General features: G+C 35.5%; 3 protein-coding genes across 6 annotated transcripts; 1 reads left to right on the forward strand and 2 right to left on the reverse strand.

The window, feature by feature from the left end:
• The first annotated feature begins 975 nt into the window (after positions 1-975).
• Positions 976-10,866, forward strand: ttc22 (tetratricopeptide repeat domain 22). Of its 3 annotated transcripts, none has more exons than XR_012408009.1 (7): positions 976-1,558; positions 2,061-2,116; positions 2,272-2,387; positions 5,103-5,226; positions 5,520-5,681; positions 7,813-7,965; positions 8,052-10,866. XR_012408009.1 is itself a non-coding variant. In XM_021471776.3 (7 exons), exons 1-7 carry the CDS (start codon positions 998-1,000, stop codon positions 8,577-8,579), a joined length of 1,695 nt encoding a protein of 564 aa, XP_021327451.2. In that variant the 5' UTR covers positions 976-997; the 3' UTR covers positions 8,580-9,855. The 3 variants fall into 3 exon arrangements, 2 of the variants coding, with proteins under 2 accessions (XP_021327451.2, XP_073810369.1); XM_021471776.3 differs by having other exon boundaries at positions 5,103-5,221; positions 8,052-9,855; XM_073954268.1 differs by lacking the exons at positions 976-1,558; positions 2,061-2,116; positions 2,272-2,387 and adding an exon at positions 2,771-3,366 and having other exon boundaries at positions 5,103-5,221; positions 8,052-9,855.
• Positions 9,870-16,540, reverse strand: ttc4 (tetratricopeptide repeat domain 4). Its single transcript, NM_001002122.2, has 10 exons — positions 16,236-16,540; positions 15,962-16,079; positions 15,146-15,307; positions 14,983-15,060; positions 14,080-14,204; positions 11,429-11,515; positions 11,093-11,340; positions 10,936-11,020; positions 10,713-10,795; positions 9,870-10,630 (listed from the first exon to the last, which is right to left on the reverse strand). The coding sequence occupies exons 1-10, from the start codon at positions 16,344-16,346 to the stop codon at positions 10,519-10,521; spliced, it is 1,209 nt and encodes a 402-aa protein (NP_001002122.2). The 5' UTR covers positions 16,347-16,540; the 3' UTR covers positions 9,870-10,518.
• A 1,030-nt stretch (positions 16,541-17,570) lies between these two features.
• Positions 17,571-22,004, reverse strand: pars2 (prolyl-tRNA synthetase 2, mitochondrial). 2 transcript variants are annotated; one of them, XM_068221652.2, is made up of 3 exons: positions 21,856-22,004; positions 20,407-20,831; positions 17,571-18,569 (listed from the first exon to the last, which is right to left on the reverse strand). In XM_068221652.2, the coding sequence occupies exons 2-3, from the start codon at positions 20,734-20,736 to the stop codon at positions 17,688-17,690; spliced, it is 1,212 nt and encodes a 403-aa protein (XP_068077753.1). In that variant the 5' UTR covers positions 20,737-20,831; positions 21,856-22,004; the 3' UTR covers positions 17,571-17,687.
• Between the last annotated feature and the right edge of the window lie 54 nt (positions 22,005-22,058).

Here is a 22,058-nt window from a genome sequence, read left to right on the forward strand (position 1 = left end):
GATTATTGTTTTATGATGGGTTTGTCTGTCGGTTCCTTGTTTTTGTCTGCAAAAACTATAATAAAAAAAACCTGGGAATAACCTTTTTACAGTGTCTGGTATAATGTTAATTATTGCCGCATTAAATCGTCATGATAACATGATACTGTTGCCTTCAATGTTTTCCTGAAGATAAATACCAAAAAATACTGTAACTGGAATAACTACAGCAGTCACCATCATCGATCTCATATAAAGAGCTCGTGCTGACATATGATGACGTGTGCAGGTGTTGTAGTGCTGTCCCATTTCTTAGGGGTAAGATTTGAAGACATCACCCATCAGACTCTGTTTCAAGGGTAGGGATACAAAAATAGAATTGGGTTTCGCCCATAGCCTCTATGCAATGGTATCACAAGGCGGTGCTCACTTTCTGACCAGAGGCTTCTGGAGAGGATGTAGACCTATGTAAGCAAGCATCAAGGATTTGAAATTGATACAAGCCTTGACCAGTAACCAATGCAGAAAGATAAAGAGAGGTGAGTTACATGGGCTCATTGAAGACCAGACGAGCTGCAGCTTTCTGGATCATCTGTAAAGAACTTAAAAATGATAAACCCCATTATAAAAGCCCATAGAAAAATGTTGCAGGAAGCAGTGATGAACTAGTCTTCCAGGTTCTGACGTCACAACTCCAGCACCTCTTGGCTCTCTGTTTTCTAAATCATGGTAAATGACAAACCCTACATGACCCCAAGGTGTGTCACTTAAATTCAGAAAGCAAGACTCATTCTTTACACAGTTCTCAAAGCAGACGCCCATGTTTTCCTTTCAAATTAAAATAGTTAATGTAAAAACCACAGTGTAGAGGTTGAGTAACCTGTTACAGGAAGCAAAAAAGCGCACGTTCAAGATGCACTCATGTCTTATATCTCCTCCTCTTTAAACCTGTATTTCCTGTCCAGCTTATAAGTTCCTCTGTCTTCCTCAGACATTATCAGTACGTGTGCAGGACACAATGGAGGACAGCATAGAAGAAGACATTGAGTCTCTAATTGAAGGAATGGCCTATATTCCCGGCCACTTTCATCTGGAGTTAAATCTGAACGGCGAACCCAATGGATCAGCTACCCTTCGGCTCCGGGACACCCAGATGAAGCGGGAGAGCCTAAGGGCTGAGCTGGAAGCTGAGACGGGACGATTGCAATATGCTGTGCGTAATATACTGGGTGTGCTGGCGTTTCATATGGACGAACTGGAGACAGCAGAAGAAACATTTCGTAGCATCTGCCAAGAGGATCCAGAAAACCTCAACGCCTGGGCCAACCTGGGATATGTTTATGAACGCCTGGGCCGTGAGGTGGATGAGGGGGGGTGTGTGGAGCGTGTGGCTGGCCTCATGGGGCGAGAGATGGGAGAAAACCAAAAAGACTGCAGGCTTAGGGCAGCCCGGTGCTTGGCTGAACAAGCGTACGCACATCCTCATGATGTGGAATTGGAGAGGGATGAAGATTTACGCGAGAGGCTGACAGCGGCGCTGATGTTATACAACCGTGCGCTCGATTATGGAGATGAGCTGGTAAGAATATCACAATTTCATATGTACTGTACAGGCAGACATAGTAATGTTGTTAGAGAGTAGTTAACAATAGAATTTATTAAATAATGAACATATCATTACATTTTTGTGGAGCCAGTTAATGCAGTATTTTAGAATCAACTTTGGATTGTCTTAAAAAAAAAAGTGTTTTGTTAAGGAGACATGGATAATGTGCTGAGCTGGTGGCCCTCCAGGAGCATGGTTGAGAAACACTGTATAATCTGATATATTAAACTTTTTGACCCTGACAATGCCACAAGGGGTACTATTTTTTATGTTCTTGTAAAGTTTGAGAGGAATAAAACAATACATTTGAACTCTGAATTTAAAAGCACAAGTATTTCTGCAACATTTTTTATTTGCTGTGAAATTTGCTTACTACAATGAGTTGTAGCTTACAACACAGGGAAAACACTAAAGAAACCAATAAGGAAACTGCCAACTAGTGTCAGTAACTTTCTTGTTCTTTAATTTCTTACAGATACCGATGGAGGAAAAAAGAAATTGGTATTTCAAAATGGCAACAATTTACATAAGGTATTTACATAAGTATTTTTCCCCCTACATGTTCCTTCATTTTTAAGATATCAAACATGACAACATATGAGGCATTTAAGGAATCTCTGTCATTCCATTTCTTGAACTGAAACATTATTAAGCTGATCTTTACTATTATTGACTTGTTTTTATAGGTTAGATGGAATTGTACGGGATTCAAATGACATTGACTTCACAAGAGTGAACTATTTCAACAAGGGTCTCAAGCTTCTCACTGAGACTCTAAAATCTGAGAACACGCATCTCAAAGGTAATTTTCATACACTAGATATAATTTACTAAACAATAGGAGTGTCCATGTTAATACTGTAGGTGAGACGATAATCAGGGACTGATAATGATCGTCAGAGCCGTAGTAGAGAGTTGTAATGTTATTAAATGTAAAGTTCCAAATGCAATATTTAAGGTTTGAAAATATTCAATTCATTCTACATATAATGGAATAGAGCTTTGCACATAACATGCAGAAAAATATTGATGTTGTGGAAATTTGTTCCATTATTTAGATTAGTAAATCGTTCCTAGATCATTAATTCATTCCCTCAGTTTAGGCAATGGTGGCCATGTTGTAATAAATGTATTTATTTTTTTTATTTTTAAGTATTAAATCATGACCACAATTTAACTAAATGGAGGGAAAAACAATTGTACAATGTGGTCACAAACTAATAATAATAAATAAGCCCAGACAATATTAAGATGTTGAACACTACAAGTACATATTTTTTGGTCGATTTTACATTGACGGGATTCACTGCCACACCTTCAAGTGCTTTTAGTCTGTCTATAAATGTTACATTTAATTTTCTCTCACCTTGAGGGCCCTGACAGTTAGAGGCCTGAGGGATCTGGCCCTGTCCTTTATACACCTCTACATAAACGGTGGAGTGAAAAGTTTCACAGACCAGCCTTTCCGGTTTTATATTGCCACTTGTCATGCTTGGCTCTTTTATGACCTCTTATCGCCTTCTAAAAGATTTCAAATGTCAAGAAATCATTAAGACGAGAGCTGTGTTCATTATAAATTCCTTGTCAATTTACCAGAGTGAGAGCTTTGAAGAATTGAAGAGTGTACATTGAAAAAAGCTGTTTCTTGTAATACGCTTCTATGTCATTTATCAACATGTAGTGCAACAAATCATGAAAAGTCTCCTGAGAGGCCTGTTTTGAGTACTTTGGTTGGACCATTCAATATGGTGTGCAAAACCTACATGGTAATCATCAGAAAGGTGATTCATCTCATACATAATTAAAGAGGGGGTCCAGAGTTTTTTTAAGGTGCAGTAGGTGATTGTGTAGGTGATAGGTTGTGCTGGTTGAACGTCTCTTCAAATTCCAATGGTAATGATTAAAGTAAATGATCTAAATGTGTTTTTATGTATTTTTACATTCTGGGTAAGGAATAAAATGAAAAAATGTTCTCTAATTAAATATTGTCAGGCCGACATCTCCTATAACTCCAATAAGTAGCCTAAACTGTCTGTCAGCAAATGTAGATTTGTGCATCTGCACATCTCTGTTCACGCAGATCCGCCATTATGATGTGCACGCGTTAATGCATGCCACGCGTTCGTGCACACAAGATCACATCAGTAAAATCAAATGCAGAATCAAAATATACGGTGAAATATTGATGTGACTGTTTTCAGTTTCATAAGGTACCTTTTACAGCATCGATAATGTCGATATTTATTTAATTTAACATTAAAACATTAGTAAATAGCGATATTCTGCCTAGCCTGCTTTACCGAGGTGAAGTTGCTTTTGTATTCACATTGGTTCATTTTTGAACAATGACAACATCTGATGTGCTCCCTTTATTGTTTAACAATACTCTGAATATTCAGTCTGAAATAGTACGTAGGTATGGCTTAGTAATAAGTGTAACTGCTGCACGTCGCCGGCCAACCCATTTCTAACTTGCAAATTATATTTTTTATTTCCTCTCTGCTGTTGCCACTGGCTTGCATGGTTCAGGATCGGTAGAGCTACGCATCGATGAATTTGCTCTTCAGTGTTTGGACTCTCAGTAATGATTTTAAACCACACTGAACTGAGCTAAACTGAACTGAACTTAAACACTTAAAACTAAACTACCCTGATCCAGTTACTATGAACATTTATGTGAAGCTGCTTTGACACAATCTACATTGTAAAAGCGCTATACAAATAAAGCTGAATTGAAAAAAACTGAACATAAAATAGTGGGTTGTGTAGGGTTGAGACTGTGTTTCAAAGATATTATGCTAACCGGTTAGCATTTTGGCAGATCACCTACTGCACCTTTAAGGCTTGGTTGTGTTTATAAGATCCAAAGCAATGTGTGCTCATGCTTCATTAGTAAAAAATACTCACGTTATTTTTTTTCATATATCTTACTTTGATTATATATAGCTACTCAGCTAACATGAAAATAAGTGTCATATTTCCTAGTTCCTTTCAAAGACCCGCCCCCAAGAGGCTCTGATTGCTCAGATAAAATAATGTGCTGTGATTCGCGCATCGGCTCCACTTTACCAGAAAAAGCATCACGCTCCCACAAGCACTTGCTTTTGCACTGTGTAAACACTATTAGTCAGAGTAGCTGTTAGCCGTATCAGTTTGTGCCTGAATCAGACAGAAAATAACACATAGGACACAGCTGAACCTCACACCAGCTCTCTAAAATAAAATCTAGCTAGTGTCTTTCATATAAATTCAGAATAAGCATGTGTAAGTAATATGAAACATTCTTATATCTTTAGCAAGTTCGTTATTTGAGAAGCTGTTCTTTGTCAAATGCTAGCTATATATTTTTTATAATTCATAAAAACGATCCTTTGCTGCACGTAACCTGAAGTGTTTGTGATCCCACAAGCCCGGATGTATTTTTTTTGTAGTCTCCAAACTTTGTTCACTGTAGGCTTTTCTAAGCCAACTCTATAAAAGCCAATGTCTCACTTTGCATCTCTTCTTTACCTTCTAGCCCTGGCCTGGTGTTATATTGGTCTCATGCTGGAGCGAACGGAGGAGTTTTCCACTGTGCCAATGTCTGTCCATGACTGTGGATACTCTGGATCAGACCCTCTGACGTGCTACGGATCGGTACTGTATGTCAGCCTAGGAACAAATTTAGTCTGTTTGTGGTCACATTAATAGATCAGATTCCAGCATTACGGTTATCTGCCCACATTTGTTCTGTATCCACAACATGATTGGGTGTGATGCGTAACTTTTGTTGTTTCTTGACATAGGTGTTATAAAGATGTGTGTAGGCTTAAGCTTGATGTGATTACACATAAGCTGATAAATTAAAGGTTAATAATCCTGTGACTATATGAGTAGTAATGCATTGTAAAAGCCTTTGCATGCTTAGACTGGTTCTCTCTGCTGACTTCCACAGGCCATTAAGCTTGCAACGGATGATGCACTCATACTCAACAGGCTAGCCAATGTGTTCTTCCTGTCAGGCAAACTGGAAATGGCCACAGGAATCTGTAACATGGCACTCAGTGTTCTACCTGATGCTGAACTCAATTGGCAGGCCTACTGCACTCGTGCAAAGGTAAGAGAAGTTATCTTAATATTGTTTTACATAGGCCTATATATGAAATTCTGTACATTCATAATCATTAATTATGTTGAATTGGCAGTGTTTATTTATTTTTTATATCCTCTCATTGAATCATACTCTAGGATGACAAAACCAATGCCTTGGCAAAGACAAAGATACAAACCTATTATTGACAGATTAAAATGAAATTTAGCTGGTGTCAGATAGAAGTAATTATACAAGCCTGCCCCAGAACAAATTAGGACATTTAAAATGCATCAATTTAACTGCATTTAGGGTGACATGGTGACTTAGTGGTTAGCAATGTCACCTCACAGCAAGACGTTTGCTGGTTTGAGTCCCGGGCTCGATCAGATGGCATTTCTTTGTAGAGTTTGCATGTTCTCCCCATGTTGGCGTGGGTTTTCTCCAGGTGCTCCGGTTTCCCCACAGTCCAAAGACATACACTATAGGTGAATTGATTAAACTAAATTGGCCGAAGTGTATGAGTGTGTATGTTGTTTCCCAGTATGACGTTTACAAGTACTGGGTTGCAGCTGGAAGGGCATCCTCTGTGTAAAACATGTTGGATAAGTTAGCAGTTCGTTTCTTTGTGGCGAGTGGCAACCCCTGATTGATAAAGGGACTAAAGCTAAAAGAAAAAGAATGAATGAATGAACTGTCAATAATTGCCCCATTCATTTTCCTTTGCTTAGTCTGTTTATTCATCAGGGGTTGCCACAGTGGACTGAACCGCCAACTTATTCAGTATATATTTTACACAGCGGATGCTCTTGCAGCTGCAACCCAGTACTGGGAAACAACTATACACACTCATTCACACTCATGCACTATGGCCAATTTAGTTCATTCAATTCATCTATAGCACATGTCTTCGGACTGTGGGGGAAATCGGAGCACCTGGAGAAAACCCACGCAAACACAAGATGAACATGCAAACTGACACCTGACAACAGGTCATCGAACCAGCGACCTTCTTGCGGTGAGGTGACAGTGCTAACCACTGAACCACTGCGTTGCCCATATTTACATCAATTGTCCACAAATAATTGAGATAATTGTAATGAGTTTACGTTCATTCAGGGCCCCCAAAGAGACAAGGTAATAGTGTTAATAAAAAAACAAGAAGAATAACAATGTTTTAAGGCTTTTGCAGATGAATACTCAGATTCTCTGAGGAACAATACTTTTGATTGAGAATGCAGATGTTTTGTGAGAGTTTCTCAGGGGAATCCACTAGACCTACTATTGTGAAAGAATGTAATAAGCCTAACTTTTAAGAAAAAAACAACATTTCTTGCAAGATCATAATACTTTGAGGGAATTTTTTAAAGAAAATGTAATGCAACAGACCTACTTTTATGAGATGAGGGTTTATTCATGGTGAATGCAATATTATGCAGGAAGACACACTATTTCTTAGAGGAATACAATAGGCCAACATTTGAAAGAGAACAGTAACATGGGAATGTAATATTTACAAACTTTAGTTGAATCTTTTACTTTTAAATAGAACCAGCTTTTAAGAGAATAAGAAGTTTATTGAGACAATGTAATAATTTTGAGAGTATTTTTATGCAAAACACTAAGACTACATTTAAGAGAGATCACATCGTTTTTTTAGGTAAATGCAACATGCTTACCTACAGTATGTGAGAAAAAGAAGCTTCTTTGGGAACAATACTTTTCAGAGAGAACCTATTTATTACCCAAAGCAATCGATGTACTTTGGTGAAAGAACTCATGGTTTGTGGTTGAACACAACAGGCCTGTTTTTTAAAGAGAATGCAAAGTTTCTTGTGAGAATGCAAATGATTTATGAGAGTGCACAATGTCTTGGCAGAATGTATCTCTTTAGCAAAAGCATTGACACATTTCCTCCTGTGTCATTTCTATCCTATCACCATGTCCCCTTGGGCTGTCCATGCATTTGTATATGTGTAGTTCATCATTTAAATATGGACATTATTGACTAATGACCAGAAAATGATTACTGTTTTATTACCAGAGGCAGAATGATGCCTTTTATTGCTTTCCTTAAAATACTTTTTAAATCCACAATATATGAAGATGTCCATTCTTGTTCTGACACTTTTAACTGACCTAACTGCTTTTTCTCCAGCTTAGTGTCACCAATTATGCAAAGGATCTCGACAAAGCAAAATGTGGCCTAGGTAGCATTCCTGACCGTCAGATTCTGAAAGCAGCCCGTGCAGACCTGGAACGTGTTCAGGCTGTTCGACCCTGTTTGAGGACTCATTTGGAGATGGGTCAGGTATAGTGATGAAATCAGAATGAATAACTACCTATAAAGCAACTAAAGTTAACAGCATAATTAATGTACCTCTCTCCTGCTCCCAGATTTACTACTACATGGGTGTGGATGCTCTGCAGGAGAGCCTGTTGGTCGATGAAATGGCCATAAACCAGGCCCTGGTCAGTCTAGCTAAAGCTCTACAGTGTCCTCTGGGCTCTACAATCTCTAAACTACAGCTTCTGAGAGGTCGCTGCCTACTGCTGAAAGGAGAGGAGCAGAACGCCATTGACTGTTTCAGGAAAGCACTTGAACTGGAGCCTCACGGCGTTCAAGATACAGCGATCCTGCGCTGCCTACTGCAGGCTATTCTCATGAGCTTCACCCAGAGCGGGAGAGACACGGGTCATGCTATAATCCAGTTAGAGGAATGTTTAAAGCAGGCGGAAGAGCGATATGGATCTGCTGTAGTCCAGACTGAGTTGAAGGTACTCTGTCGATCACACACAGATGAGGTGACGGAGCTCTCAAAAGATTTGGTGAAGAAGGGAAGATTGGAGGTGGTTCGAAAGTTGCTGAGGAGTGTACAGCCACAAGATAAAAAGTATTCACTGGGAAGATCTATTTCTATTTGAAAGGATCTATGGAAAGTTGACTATTTAATATTCTCTCGGGAAATTGTTTTATGTGCTTAGGTGGTATGCACATTAAGACGAGGATTAACAATAATGTAACTATCCATTTCAAACTGGAGGTATTCAGTTTTGGTAATGCTGAGTGATGGACAAAATGGTTTTAACCGTATAACTGTGGTTTTAAAGTTGTAAAAGTCACTTTGGAATGTTGTCTTTTTGGCTTTTCCTCCAGCAACAGGCCAGAAAGCATGAAGAGCCTGTTAAACTAAAACTTACAAATTTGCTATGGGGTTAAAACCACTGAAAGCTTACACTCAAAAAAGTGATTACTGCAGTATGTTCAGACTACCTGTTTAAAATGAGCTGAAACAACACAATTTTTGTCATTTTTGTGGCCAATTTATTTGTTTGATGTTGAGTCCACTAAAATTTGTAAATCATTAAGTTAACTTAAGCATTATAACATTGAACAACATGAAAGAATTGTGTTGGTTGAGATATCTGATTAGGGGAGCATGCTTTGCATGGGATTGAATTGAGAAAGAGAAATGTTGACAATAGAAGTAATCTTAGTTGTTTAAAGTTAATAGAAAGACTTGTCAGAGTTTAATCTTTACTTTAGTTTGAAGATTTATAAAATGTTCATGTAATGCTTTGAGTTTTGAAATTACCACCTTGCAGAAGCACCCATGCTTTGGGTATTAGTAGCTTCATTAGCATAAATGCAGTTCTGAGATTCAATTAACTGTATATGTAACTCATAAAATATGCTTAAAATGGCTTTTAGTTCATTTATGATAATTTAGAACTTTCAATTTTATTTAATTATTTAATTTAATTTAATTTACAGATTTCAGAATGTACGACACATTATAGTATGATATTATCACATGTATGTATGATATTATCAGACCTTTGAGTTTAAGTTAAATACTGTAAAAATACAAATGTATATAAACTTTTATTTGATAAAATAATGTTGGACCAACTCAATTGCATTTAATTGTGTAAACTATTTTTGCCACAAAAATTGATTAGAAGGAAATGCTGCCCTCAATTAAACTGACCATCCATGGAGTTATTTTTTGAGTGTAGGGACTTTTCCCTTAGGAACTATTTCTCTTTGGAACATTGAATTATATCATGTTTTACACCAACATCATATTCTCCTGGTGTTTTTAAAGAAAATTAAGTTTTGAAGAGACGTTAATTATGCTTAATTTATGCTAATAATATTGTTTGTAATAAAAAAAGTCCTTAAAATATAAAGAATCCACTAGTGCTCTCAGATTTTTGGATCGGGTGCAAATGGTTTATTGAAATTGCATGAAAACTATATCACAGTGTAAAAATGTGTTGCTTTTAACATAATTAGGTCTAACAAGTGACCATAAGAAGAAATGTAGCAACAAAAAAAATCTCCACCCAAAAACATGATAATTTGGTGGAAATTTTATGATAGTTTACCTTTACAATATTTCAAAACTGTAAGCCTTCTGTAGAACTAACAAAAAGTTAACAATCTTAAAAAATCTTTCTTTTTGTTCTACAAAGCAAAGTTTGTAGGATTAATGATGACAGAAATGTCTTTTTTTTCGGTGGTGGGCTATTGCTGTAAATCCAGAGTGCCATAGTAAAAATGGTAAATACTTCAGTAAAATACTAACATGTTGAAAAAAAAAAAACTGCCATGCATTGTCATCCATCAAAAGTACTGCAAAGTTTAGCTGATCTCAATCAGTGATTCGGTTGACATTACAGTAATAGAAAATTGGTGGAACATTTTTAATAAGAATAAATCACTGATATGGAGGAGAAGAACTGCACCTCAAAGTTCAAGGGGGAGTTTTCTTAAGAGGTGTGAGAGCAGCAATGTTTTTTTATAGTAGTAGGTTGAATAATGACAAAGGCATTTAAAGACTTTTAAGGTCATTCCAGATCATTTCAATAATTTTAATCTCTGCACCTTTTTTCCTGATAAGAACTGCCTAGAAAACGGAGATTCTGATACCAGCACAATGAAACTAGGAGTTCCTGCCTTCACCGAGCACCTGGAAAGAACAAAACAGAGATGCAAACATTAAAGACCAATTCAAATGGAAAAAAAAAGAAGAAGAAACTCTTCTGAAATACCTTTGGTGCTGTAGAACTCTAAGAAGTGACTCTTGAAGATCAACTTGATAAAGGTTTCCTTTTTCAGGATCTTCAAAGAACATCTGAAAAAAAAAGAGAATGATTGTGAAGCTGTAGATGTGTATGAATAAAGTTTAAAAAATAGCCATCACAACTAACTGATATTCTTTGAGAAAAATAATTCTAAAAAAAAAAATAGTCCAGTGGATCTCTGTGTACCAACCTGCAGATTCTGTGGCTGATATTTTTGGTCTATATCCCAGGGAGGAAGCTCTTCACCAAACATCACCGCCAAATGATCTATGAAGCTGAACACCACAAAATAAGTATCTCCAGAAAGGATACACATCAAAATAGCGTGTTTCAACTTTGCAACAAACCTGGCGTTCTCTGAGAAAGCAGAAATGAAGTCTGTCTGGCTGTGCTCAGGATAAAGGAACATCACTGGCCAGTGAAGGACACCCTGTTCATCCATATAAACCCGAGCGCCTGTTGCCTCCTGTGAGCTGATTCCATCAAGCTGAAGATCAGCCAGAGCCCTAGAGGTGTCTTCATCTCTATCCTCATCCTCGCTGTCTGAAGCCCTGTGAGGAGGCTTTTCTGTCTTCAGGAGTTTAATTCCTCGCTCCTGAGAAGAAACAGTCATTAAAAAGTTCTCTCATTTATACTGTTGTTTATTGAATATTTGTTTTTATTGAATTTAATATCTGTGGTACCTTAATGGCAGCTAACAATGCTTCTTTCTCATTCTGCTGCTTCTTCGCTTTAACCTTCGCCTTCCTGGCATCTCTGTCAGCTTCTCTCTAAAATAACAATAAATTAAACGTTAGAACGAGGGTGCCCAAACTTTTTTTTATGAAATCAAACTTGATTGAGTGTGGTGGACCGAAGGTAAATGTATCAAACACAATTCCATTAAAGCTGCCATTGGTGATTTCATAATTTATTTAATATATAAAGATAACTAGAAAACATTGCTTTGTATTAACTAATGGAGTATATATATTTTTTATTTTTATGATGGACTTAAAGTTTAAAAAACAATCCCATTTATAACAGAATGTAGATACACTAGTCCTCCTGCCCCTGTCATGGTCTTGATTTGCTCGCCGATGTCTTTTGCGCTGTCCGCTATCTGACAAGTGACAGTATTTTTATATTTTAAACAAAAAAATCTGATTTATTTTCAAATATGTAATTAAAGTATTTAATTTCAGTTTTTTTTGTAGCTGAGCAATAAAACAAACAAAAAAGGTTATGTTAAATTAGAAATTCTGATCTCTGTTAAAAGCATTCGCTCCAACCCTTTTCATCAATTTCGCTCTCTTCTCATATACTGTAAGATAGTGGGCCAAATTAAATCGAAGTTTACCATGGGCCAACTTTGGCCGGGGGCCCTAGCTTGGGCAGCTCTGCATTATAATATATCAAAATGTGAGTCGGAATTGTTAATATTTTGATTTAATGCTCAAGAAATAAAAATATAACAATTATGATAGCTAGAACCATTATTAATATTTTATCCACTATGAACTAGTAATTTATTAATAACAATAAGCACCTAATTTTCATATTTGAATGATTTCTACATGATCATGTAACACTGAAGATTGTACATGAAGAACACTAAATATATTCTGAACAATTTTGGGAAAAACAGGCATTGACTTAGTATTTCAGGATGTCACTGGCTGCTTTTCCCCCAACACTCTTCAGAATATCTTGATTTGTGTTCAACAGAAGGAAGAAGTGAAAAATAAACGTTTAGAACCATTTGACTGAGTAAATGGTCAGGAAATGTACACTTTTGGCGTGAACAATCCCTTCAAACAATGGCTGCAGAAAATATAGCTCTGCCATTAATGCAATCAACTATATTTTTAATATCCATTACAATACACATTACAACATACATTCAAATATACATTATAACAGAAAACAATTATTATAACTGTAATAATAACTTACAATATTACTGTATTTTTGATCAAATGTTGCCCTTGTGAGCATAGAAGACCCTTTCAAAAACATCAAAATTGCGCACTCATTCGTTTCATGAAAGGTAAAAAGTAGACAATTTATACAAAAATGATAATAAAAAGTTAATTAACCGATTCATTGCAATGATTTTGTGTAATGTAATAATAATAAACTATAATTAAAGAGCAACTACATATTAATTTAGTTTCATCACTCATGCATAATAAATTCTATATCTTGCCTATTGTTGATTGGAAATCCAATGAAGCACTGACTTAAAAAAAAAGACAAAAACAAACAATAGATAGAAAGAGTTATTTGAATTGCTCACTGTAAAGATATCCATAATGTAGTTGACTTAATTCAGTAGAAGATTAATTAGGTTTTGTTTTGTTTTTGCTGAAACTGTGGTCCTTAGTGATTTTAACAATTTAAGTTAAAGTTTACTGGTAATTTGAAGATCAAAAAATTAAATACACAGACATTTAATACATGTGGCTCCTGCCAATACATTGAGGTCTTATTAAGCTTCTTGGACAGTTTGATTAACCCTTTTCACATTTCCGAGTTTCTCAGGGGCATTTGGTAAACTTAAATCCGGGAATACAACAAAAATTTTTTTTTACAATCCTATTTGCTGTAATAATAAATGGAAAATTCCACAATAGTGTTTTAGGACTTTTAGAAAAAGAGGAAAATAGTGTGAGACTGATGATGACAGCCAGAGGAGAGAATAATGTCAAATTTACTCTCAGCACCATACACACTGCATTAGAAACACCTCGCATAAGCACTAATTATTTTTTTGTAATTTGACGCAAGGATGATATAATATATACATAAATGCATATGCAAATGTTCATACATTTTTTTTATAAAAATATAAAAAAAACTGTCAAGGACTTTAAATTATGATGACTATTAAGTACGTTAAATCTTGTGAAAAGGATTCATAGTTTCTCTTATTATTATTTTTCGACATTATTATCATTTATACCTTAGCAAACAGAAGTCCTTTTTTCCCTCATTTTAATTTTCAAAAAGTTTGTTTAAAATATCTGGATTAAACAAGTTATTCACCTGTTTTATTACATAATCAGACAATGAAGTAATGTATATTAAATTATATTACAAGGCAACAAAATAATGAATAAAGCATGGATGTTTAACACTCGGCCACGACAAATCGTAACCCTTTTTTTAAAAAATGTCATCACATCCCTGCGAGTGAGTAAATTTGATCAAACTGAAATGATTCTTTTTATAAACTATCCCTTTAAAAGAAATACTATCCCTTTAAACATATTTTGTGTTCAACAACATAAAGAAACTCTAATGACTGAGTAAAAGACAGTTTTCATTTTGAACTATCCCTTTAAATTTCTACCTTCTGTTTATCAGCTGTGGCTCTCAGCTCCTGTAGTTTCTTGTCAGTGGGAAACAACTTTAGACCTTCATCACACCACTGTAACGCTCCAGCGTAATTACGCAGCTCCAGCAAGCACTGTGCTCCTACATACAAAAACATGTCAAAATGATAGATAAACATTATACACTTTGTGTGCATTATTTATTTTTTTACACAAAATAATGCATTGATAATCATTTTTGAAATAATACATGATAAACAACAAGATTCTATATAATAGAATGCACTCAAAACTATAAAAGCAAGTGGTGGAAGTGTGCTAGTTTTTGTGATTGTTTTAGAACGTCCGATTGAGATGCAAATAGGAGAAATTAATAAAAAAAAACGGCAAAAAATTGTCAAACTACTTGCTCAACAAACAAGTATATGCAAGACTAATATACAGATAAAATAGATTAATATATTAAGAAAAAATCAGTTTGCAACATCAAGCAGCCAAACGAGCTGTTTTTAATGTCTAAAAATGAATGGAAGTGAATGAGACTGGAAGTCTTGAGCAAAAAAAGATTCAAATGGCTGCGCCGGCTAGTAGGTGGAGAATAAGGTGAATAAAAAGGCAAGGAAAAAACACAAGGAACTACCTTTGCATGTGAGCAAAATGGTACAACTCTCTCTCACAAAAAGTAAACTAAAACTCATCTTACAACATTTAACCTGAGATGTTTTTCATGTGGAGTATATTTACTGATCACACTCATTTGAAATTTGGTAACCACTTACGATGAAAACTACTAGAGACCTTATCTGCTGGATTTAGTGACTCTTCGCACATTCACATTTTTTCTTTACACAAAATAATGTAATATCAGAAACAACTACTTGCTATTTTCTTCTTGAAACAAACAAATATACACAACTCACCTCTTATAATGGCTTTATTGTGGTCTGGCTTCAATTTTTTTGCAGCTGTGGCATCATTTAAAGCCGAACGCATATTTCCTAAAGGAATCAGGTTATTAAACCAGAAGGAAAAACTAAATTATTCTACATAATACAAAATGTGTGAGGGGAAAACTGACTTTACCTAAATGGAAATGTGCAGCTGCACGGTTGGTGTACAAAACGGCATTGAGTTCAGGATTCACACAGCTCGTTTTCAATCCTTCTGTGTAGGAAACAACAGCTTTCTTGTACTTCTTCTCCTTGAAGTATTCATTCCCCTCATCCTTGAGACTTCTGGCTTTCTCTAGAATAAATGAAAAGGTTCAATTATATTGTATAAAATAAAATAATATATATTATATTTATATTTTTCAAGTGGTTATTTTTGTAAATGACAATATTTTTTTTCTTCCATATAATTCTAAAAACATACATTCTGTTACTGAAATTCACATCCTCTAGTGTGACACTGAATGCTGTATTTGTACCTGAATTTTAAATCAGGTAAATACACAGAAAACTTTAATTAGTTGAATCACCCTATTCAATGTCATGTGTGAAGCCACCAGTAAAGCCCATAAAGTTTTTGCCTCAGAATTTTTGGAATGACTATAAAATTAATTTTGTTGTCCTGTGCACAATATGAAGAGAAGTATCCAACAGTGAAGTTAAATCACTCTCACACTATTTGTATATTATTATTAAGAGCTATTTTTCTTTACTATGCTATGTCCCCCTACAGAAATTATTTACAGAACAGTAAAGAAAAAAAAAAAAAACTAAAAGAACTGATAAGAGTTTGTGACCACAGTTTTCTTAAACAGACAACATAACTATTTAATCTTCAAAAATAGGGTTTTAATTAAAAAAAAAAATCCCTATTTGTCAACTACCATGACATGTAATTTCTTCCATAAAGAACTCATTAATATTGGAAAACAGAAGAAGCTCCAGTTACCTTCAGGAGTTCTGTCATCATCGTGGATAATATGCTGGATACAGGCGAGATCAGGGTGTTTCTCTGGGTCAATGTTTTCTGGCGCTGTCTTCATGAACATGGGAACTTTTTCAAACTCCTGCAATATTTAAGAAGGTTATTTACACATCGGATACATGACTATTTGATAATAAAATACAATGTTACTGCTTTAACCACGTTAACGTCAAAATATATTCACCGATTATGACACGATAATGTCAGTGTGTTGTTATAACTAATCAGCAAGTCTTACCTCCTCCCAGTTGCTTTCGTTGAACGCATTATGGTATTTCTGTGTTTTAAACTTCTCCATAAATTCGTCCATGCCATCGTCGCTGTCTTCCCCTTGCGTTGGTGCAGCCATGTTATCTCCTTAAATTTATTCTGAAGTGTATCCCAGGTAGTTCTTGACGTATCTCACTACGTCACCGCGTTCAGATCGCAATTGTAGAGGAACTAAACATTAAACGTAAAATAGGATAAAACTGTACAAACCGTAGCAAAGATCCACATGCTCTCAGCAAACATCTGTTTCTCTGCTGCTCTCCACACGTCAATAACGCGTTACCGCCACCTGCTGGTATGGAGTCAAAAACTGAAAAGCAATACAGTAACAAAATTGAAATAAATAAGCATTAATAAATAAATTAGCATTTTTCTTGATTTTGAGTGTCCCTAATTAATTGCTGATAGTTAAGCTTTAATAATTTAAACAGTAATAAATGATTAAAGAAAAAAGAATGTCTGTCAGAAAAGAAGTTTAAAAAATTAAACTTTTTGAAAATTTGTGGGAACTGACAATTAAATATTTAAATTATAGAAACCCTGATATAGTAACTGAATAATAGAAACTGATGTGGTTTTACCGCATCAAATATTAATTTAAATAAACATGTATTCACCTATTTTCTGGCTATCAAAATCAGAGCCAACTAATTATTATTTTTTTAAATTATATTAATAAGAAGCACACCTGTAAAAGAGAACACACCAAGTTTTATGCAGATTATATTAAACTCACACTGATTATAAGTTGGTTCACTCCGATGTGGCAACTCCTGATGAATAAAGGGACTAAACCAAAATGAAAATGAATGAATGAAGATTAAATGTTGCATGTTTCCTACAGAAATAAATAAAAAATAAAAAATAAAAAATAGGCATAAATATTTTTGGTGAATCTTACCATTTCAGTCGCATTTTTTGAATCATGTTTTTTTATTTTATTTTTTATTATCATTATAATTTTTTTAAGCTTTTTTAGATAACCTTTAGTTCCTTATTAAAAATATAATATCTAGCAATGTCCTCCCTGCAGGTAAAAAGCTTTAATTTTCCTTTAGAAACAATAATATATGACAAATATTAGACAAAGTTATGATTATGCTAATGAGCAAATTACATCATCTATCAGGTTTTCGGGCAGGTTTTTTTTAAAGCAAGTTTGCACTGACAATCTTGGGCAATCATTGCCATTGTTCATAGTCTTCATGGCCTTTTTTCTTTTATCACTTACCAGTGCTTTAAATAACAATAAATTCCACTATGAATCTTAATTGCTCTACAGAAGCAAGAACACATTACAAAATTGTTACAAACAGACCACTTTAATAATCAACATTTTCTTGTTATAACACTTATAATATTTATACATCACACTCTTTTTCTCTTCACCATCACCTAGCCTGATAAATGTACACATATATTAGATAGTTTCAACCGTACTTAAAAGATCAACAAGCCCATCTTTACTCAAAAAGAGAGTCTCTCCACTTTGCTGACAAACCACCTCAAAGCTGGCCAGATCATCTAGAGCCGTCTGGCCCACCACCACCACAAATGGATACCCCAGAATTTTAGCATCCTTCAGTCGTTTCCCAATGGTCATTTGAGTCCTGTCATCCAGTACCACCTCACCTTTCAAATTTGGAAGACTATTTCCCAAGCTTTGAGCCAGTTCCTCAGCCTTCAGTGTGGCTTCATGTGCTTTACTTCCCTTTTTAGGTGGCAGGACACACACTTGATAGGGAGCTATCAATCCAGGCCAGCGAATGGCATCCTCTGTGGACATCACCTCTATAGAAGCTGCTAGTATTCGAGTGACACCAAGTCCAAAACATCCCATCTCTGCCACCGCAGGCACATTGGATGCATTAACAAAAAGTGCTTTAAACGCCTGTGAATATTTAGTGCCGAGGTAAAAAGTGTGGCCCACTTCAATGCCTCTGGATTCAGTCAGTTTGCCTGTTTGACACTGCGAGCACTCGGCCTGTCCTGGTTCCAGGGTCTCAATGTTGGCAGAGAAGCCGCAGTTTCCACAAACAAGTAACTTGTCTTCGCCAATGTCTGCTGGCAGCTGAAACTCATGGGAAAGTGTGCCTCCTATGTTTCCAGTGTCAGCCTGGACCTGCACCCACTTTAAGTGCAGTCGGTCGAATATGCGTCCATACGCTTGGCACACAGAGTTGTATGTGTGGAGAGCTGCCTCCTCATTAATGTCAAATGAATACATGTCTTTCATGTAAAATTCCCGACCACGTAAGAGTCCAAATTTTGGCTTCTGCTCATCACGGAATTTGCGTGTTACCTGTAAGACATAAGCATGTTGTGTATTTATATAGACAGCTGACTAAACATTTGATTACAAAATTGTTTTAGTTGGACCATTAAATGGCAGAAAAAAAGAGAAAAATAAGTATATTATTATTAAAACCCCCATAAAGCAATATGAAACAAAATTTAGCCCTAATGTCATTCCTATCCTTTAGAATTTGATTTATTTTTGAAATACTCAATAAATAATTTTCAATGAAATAATAAGACTGTTTTTCAAAGAAATGTCTGTCATTACAGACAGGTGGTAACCAAACAGACTTTAAAGGTGCGTTTGTAAATTAATAATATTTAATTATTTAATACAAAATTATTTCGGTTTGTGAACAGACAACACTGATTTAATTTAGTCACACATTAACACAAGTACAAAGAGATCATTAAGCATGGCATTATCAGTTGGTATATGCATCACATGCAAAAAACAATCTCTTTGCTTCTTGTGCATTACATGCACCTTTCTCATTTACCAAACTGTAACCATTATCTAATAAAATGATCTCTTTTACATTATTGGTTGCTTGGACTTTTAAATGGAAGGAAAGATACCTCTTAGGATTCATAAAAAAGCATTATTAAAAAATGTATTAATTCAAAGTCTAAGGATGGGTCCCTCTACACTTTTAGGTACACACTCGCTACTTCCACTCGGAGGAATCCCACCTCAATTGTGATGTCACAACAGTGTGGTTCTCGAGTGCCCAAAGGTTTAGAGCATTCAATTTAAACCCATTCAGATGTTCTCAAAAGCTACGTTTCCATCCACCTATTTTTATAGGCATTTTGGATATGAGCATAAAAAAGGTTCATGCAAACACCAAGATGCGCATACATTTTGGAAATGCACATAAAATTGTATGCGCATAAGTGAGTAGGATAAACTATTAATTTGGTAAGAAAAGATGCACATAAACTATGATGGAAACCTTTTTACTGAAGAAATTCAAGTATGCGCATTAAAAAAGGTCATGTGTTTGTGTTAAAATAGATCATGTGATGATAAAAATGTGTGAATGGACAAACTAGCAGGCAGAGCACACTGTAAAAAATCTATAATGTTGGTTTGGTCATTAACTATTAAAAAATGCCTTAAAATGCCTTGACTATTTCAGTATTAGTGTTTTTATATTATTGATAACTGTCAAGATTGTCTGCGTTTCATGGCTTCGAACATCACCAGGCGTTCATTGTGTGTCGGCATGGTCTACTGAGGTGAAAGTAATTTATTAAATAATAAAAAAAGCTTTATGCAGCTTCTTCTACCGCAGCAAATTACGTTTTTACTGTTGATATTTGGCGTCAGTTAATCAGGAAGTGATGATTATGTTCTCTTTGACTGGTTGGATGGAAACACTGCTTTATTCGCACATCTTTTATGCAATATTCCTGTTTTGCGCATAAATTTAATTCACATTTCCTGGATGGAAACATAGCTAATGAGATAGATAAATTTGAAAGACATGAATGGAAGTTAGCAAGTGAAGGGCATAAAAAACAGAACTGAGTGAATGACTGGAGACAGAGTAAATGATGACTGTATCTTAAAAGCATAGTTCATCCTAAAATGGTAACTCACCTTTATGAGATTCTTACTTCTGTTGATAACAAAAGAAGATATTTTGAAGAAAGCTGAAAACTGACATTCATGTAAAAAACACTGTTGAAGTCAATGGTTACAGGTGTCCAGCTTTCTTCAAAATATCTTATTTTGTGTTTAATGGAAAAAAGAAATTCAAACAGTTTGGAACAAGTAAAAGATGACAGAATTTTTATTTTTGCGTGAAGTACCCCTAGAATTTTTTCTTTCATACCTGGTAAAGCAGAAGTGGCAGCTTCTTGTAAGACATGGTGGTCTGGGAGGCAAAAAGCTCAGTGACTGCTTCTTCGTGAGTCGGTCCGAGACAGTATTCCCCATTGTGCCGATCCAGCAGTCTGAACATCTCTTTTCCCATGAGCTCCCAGCGACCACTTTTCTTCCACAGTTCTGCACTGCAGAGCGCTGGCATGTCCACTTTTTGCCCACCGATCGCATGCATCTCCTCATCAATGAGCCGGACCAGCTTCTCCAAGGACCTCAGAGCCACAGGCAAGTAATAGAAGCAGCCGGGGTTTGACGGATGGATCAGTCCAGTCTGCATCATCAGTCTCTGACTCCGACATGTCAGGTCTCCTCCATCCTGACCTTCCCGGAGGTTTGATGGCTGGAAGAGGCGAGACACGAGCGGTGTTGGGATGACTGGTTTGGAAGAGGCAGAAACAGTGTGGATGGTGAGGTTGAGGTGTCTTCTCTTTAATGTTTTAAAGAGAGTTCTGGACAGGAGGGTTGGGAGCTTGCGATGGCAGTGATGCATAACTGACTCCATTTTTGACAATTATTCTAAAGGAATAAAAAACAGCATAAACAAAGGTGCACCAACTTTTTTTTCCTCACAGAAACAGACTGCCTGCATAACCATACCTATTTAATGCTTAGCAGCACTTTTACACTGAATGGAAGTTTCAAAGACTTGCAATATTTACCTGATTTTTATTTGACTAACTAATGCAAAAAAGGTCTATGGTATGACAGTAAATTTATGTAATATTGAAAAAAAAACTAATTATTATTATTTGCTTGTTTAAATTTTGTTATACTTTATGAGCAAATACAATGACTATCATGTTTGTGTTATGATTTACAGAATAATATAAAAACAGAAAAATCCTGCATGAGTATTTGATAAAATTAATTTTTTTTGACAAAATATATTTGAGACATTAAAGCATACACTTTTTATAAACTTCTCGTGTATGTAATAAACCAGTTATTATAAATCATCATATATTATATGTTGGCACAAAGTATGCATTTTGAGCTAACTTATTGCTATGACACTCTAAAATGTAGAATGTATATTTTTAACCATCTTTTTGTATTTTACTTGCTTTGAACATTATTTTACAGTGGGTCTCTGAGTTGGAAAGAAAGGCTATTATGGTTCTAATACAATGTAAGGATGAGATCTACACTTAGAATGAATAAATCACCCATGTACTATGCAACTTTTAATATAACTTTATAAATGAATATTAACATAAAATCAACTCTATGACTTTCCTTGATACACATCGGATGGCAAACAACAAGATAATTTAATTCAAACAACCAGCTAGGCTTCACAATTAACGTTAGATAAATCTACTCTGATTTACCTGCTGTCATGAAGCTAACCGGTTGGCAATTTATAACACAGAAGAATAAAACGTGAAACGTAACTTACCGTAAGTTATGTTTTGTTTCCAGCGTATATTTTACACAAATACCGTCAGATCAAACCAAGATCATTGTTTGGGCGCTTATGATTTTGTACATCAATAAAACACAACTAAAACGTCGCATGTGACAGAACGATGACCTTTTTCTTCTGGTGAATCATGCAGGGTGTTTTCGCGCCACACCGCCACCCGCTGAATGGAAGTTGAA

The sequence above is a fragment of the Danio rerio genome, chromosome 6, assembly GCF_049306965.1.
Source record: "Danio rerio strain Tuebingen ecotype United States chromosome 6, GRCz12tu, whole genome shotgun sequence".
Lineage (NCBI taxonomy): Eukaryota > Metazoa > Chordata > Actinopteri > Cypriniformes > Danionidae > Danio > Danio rerio.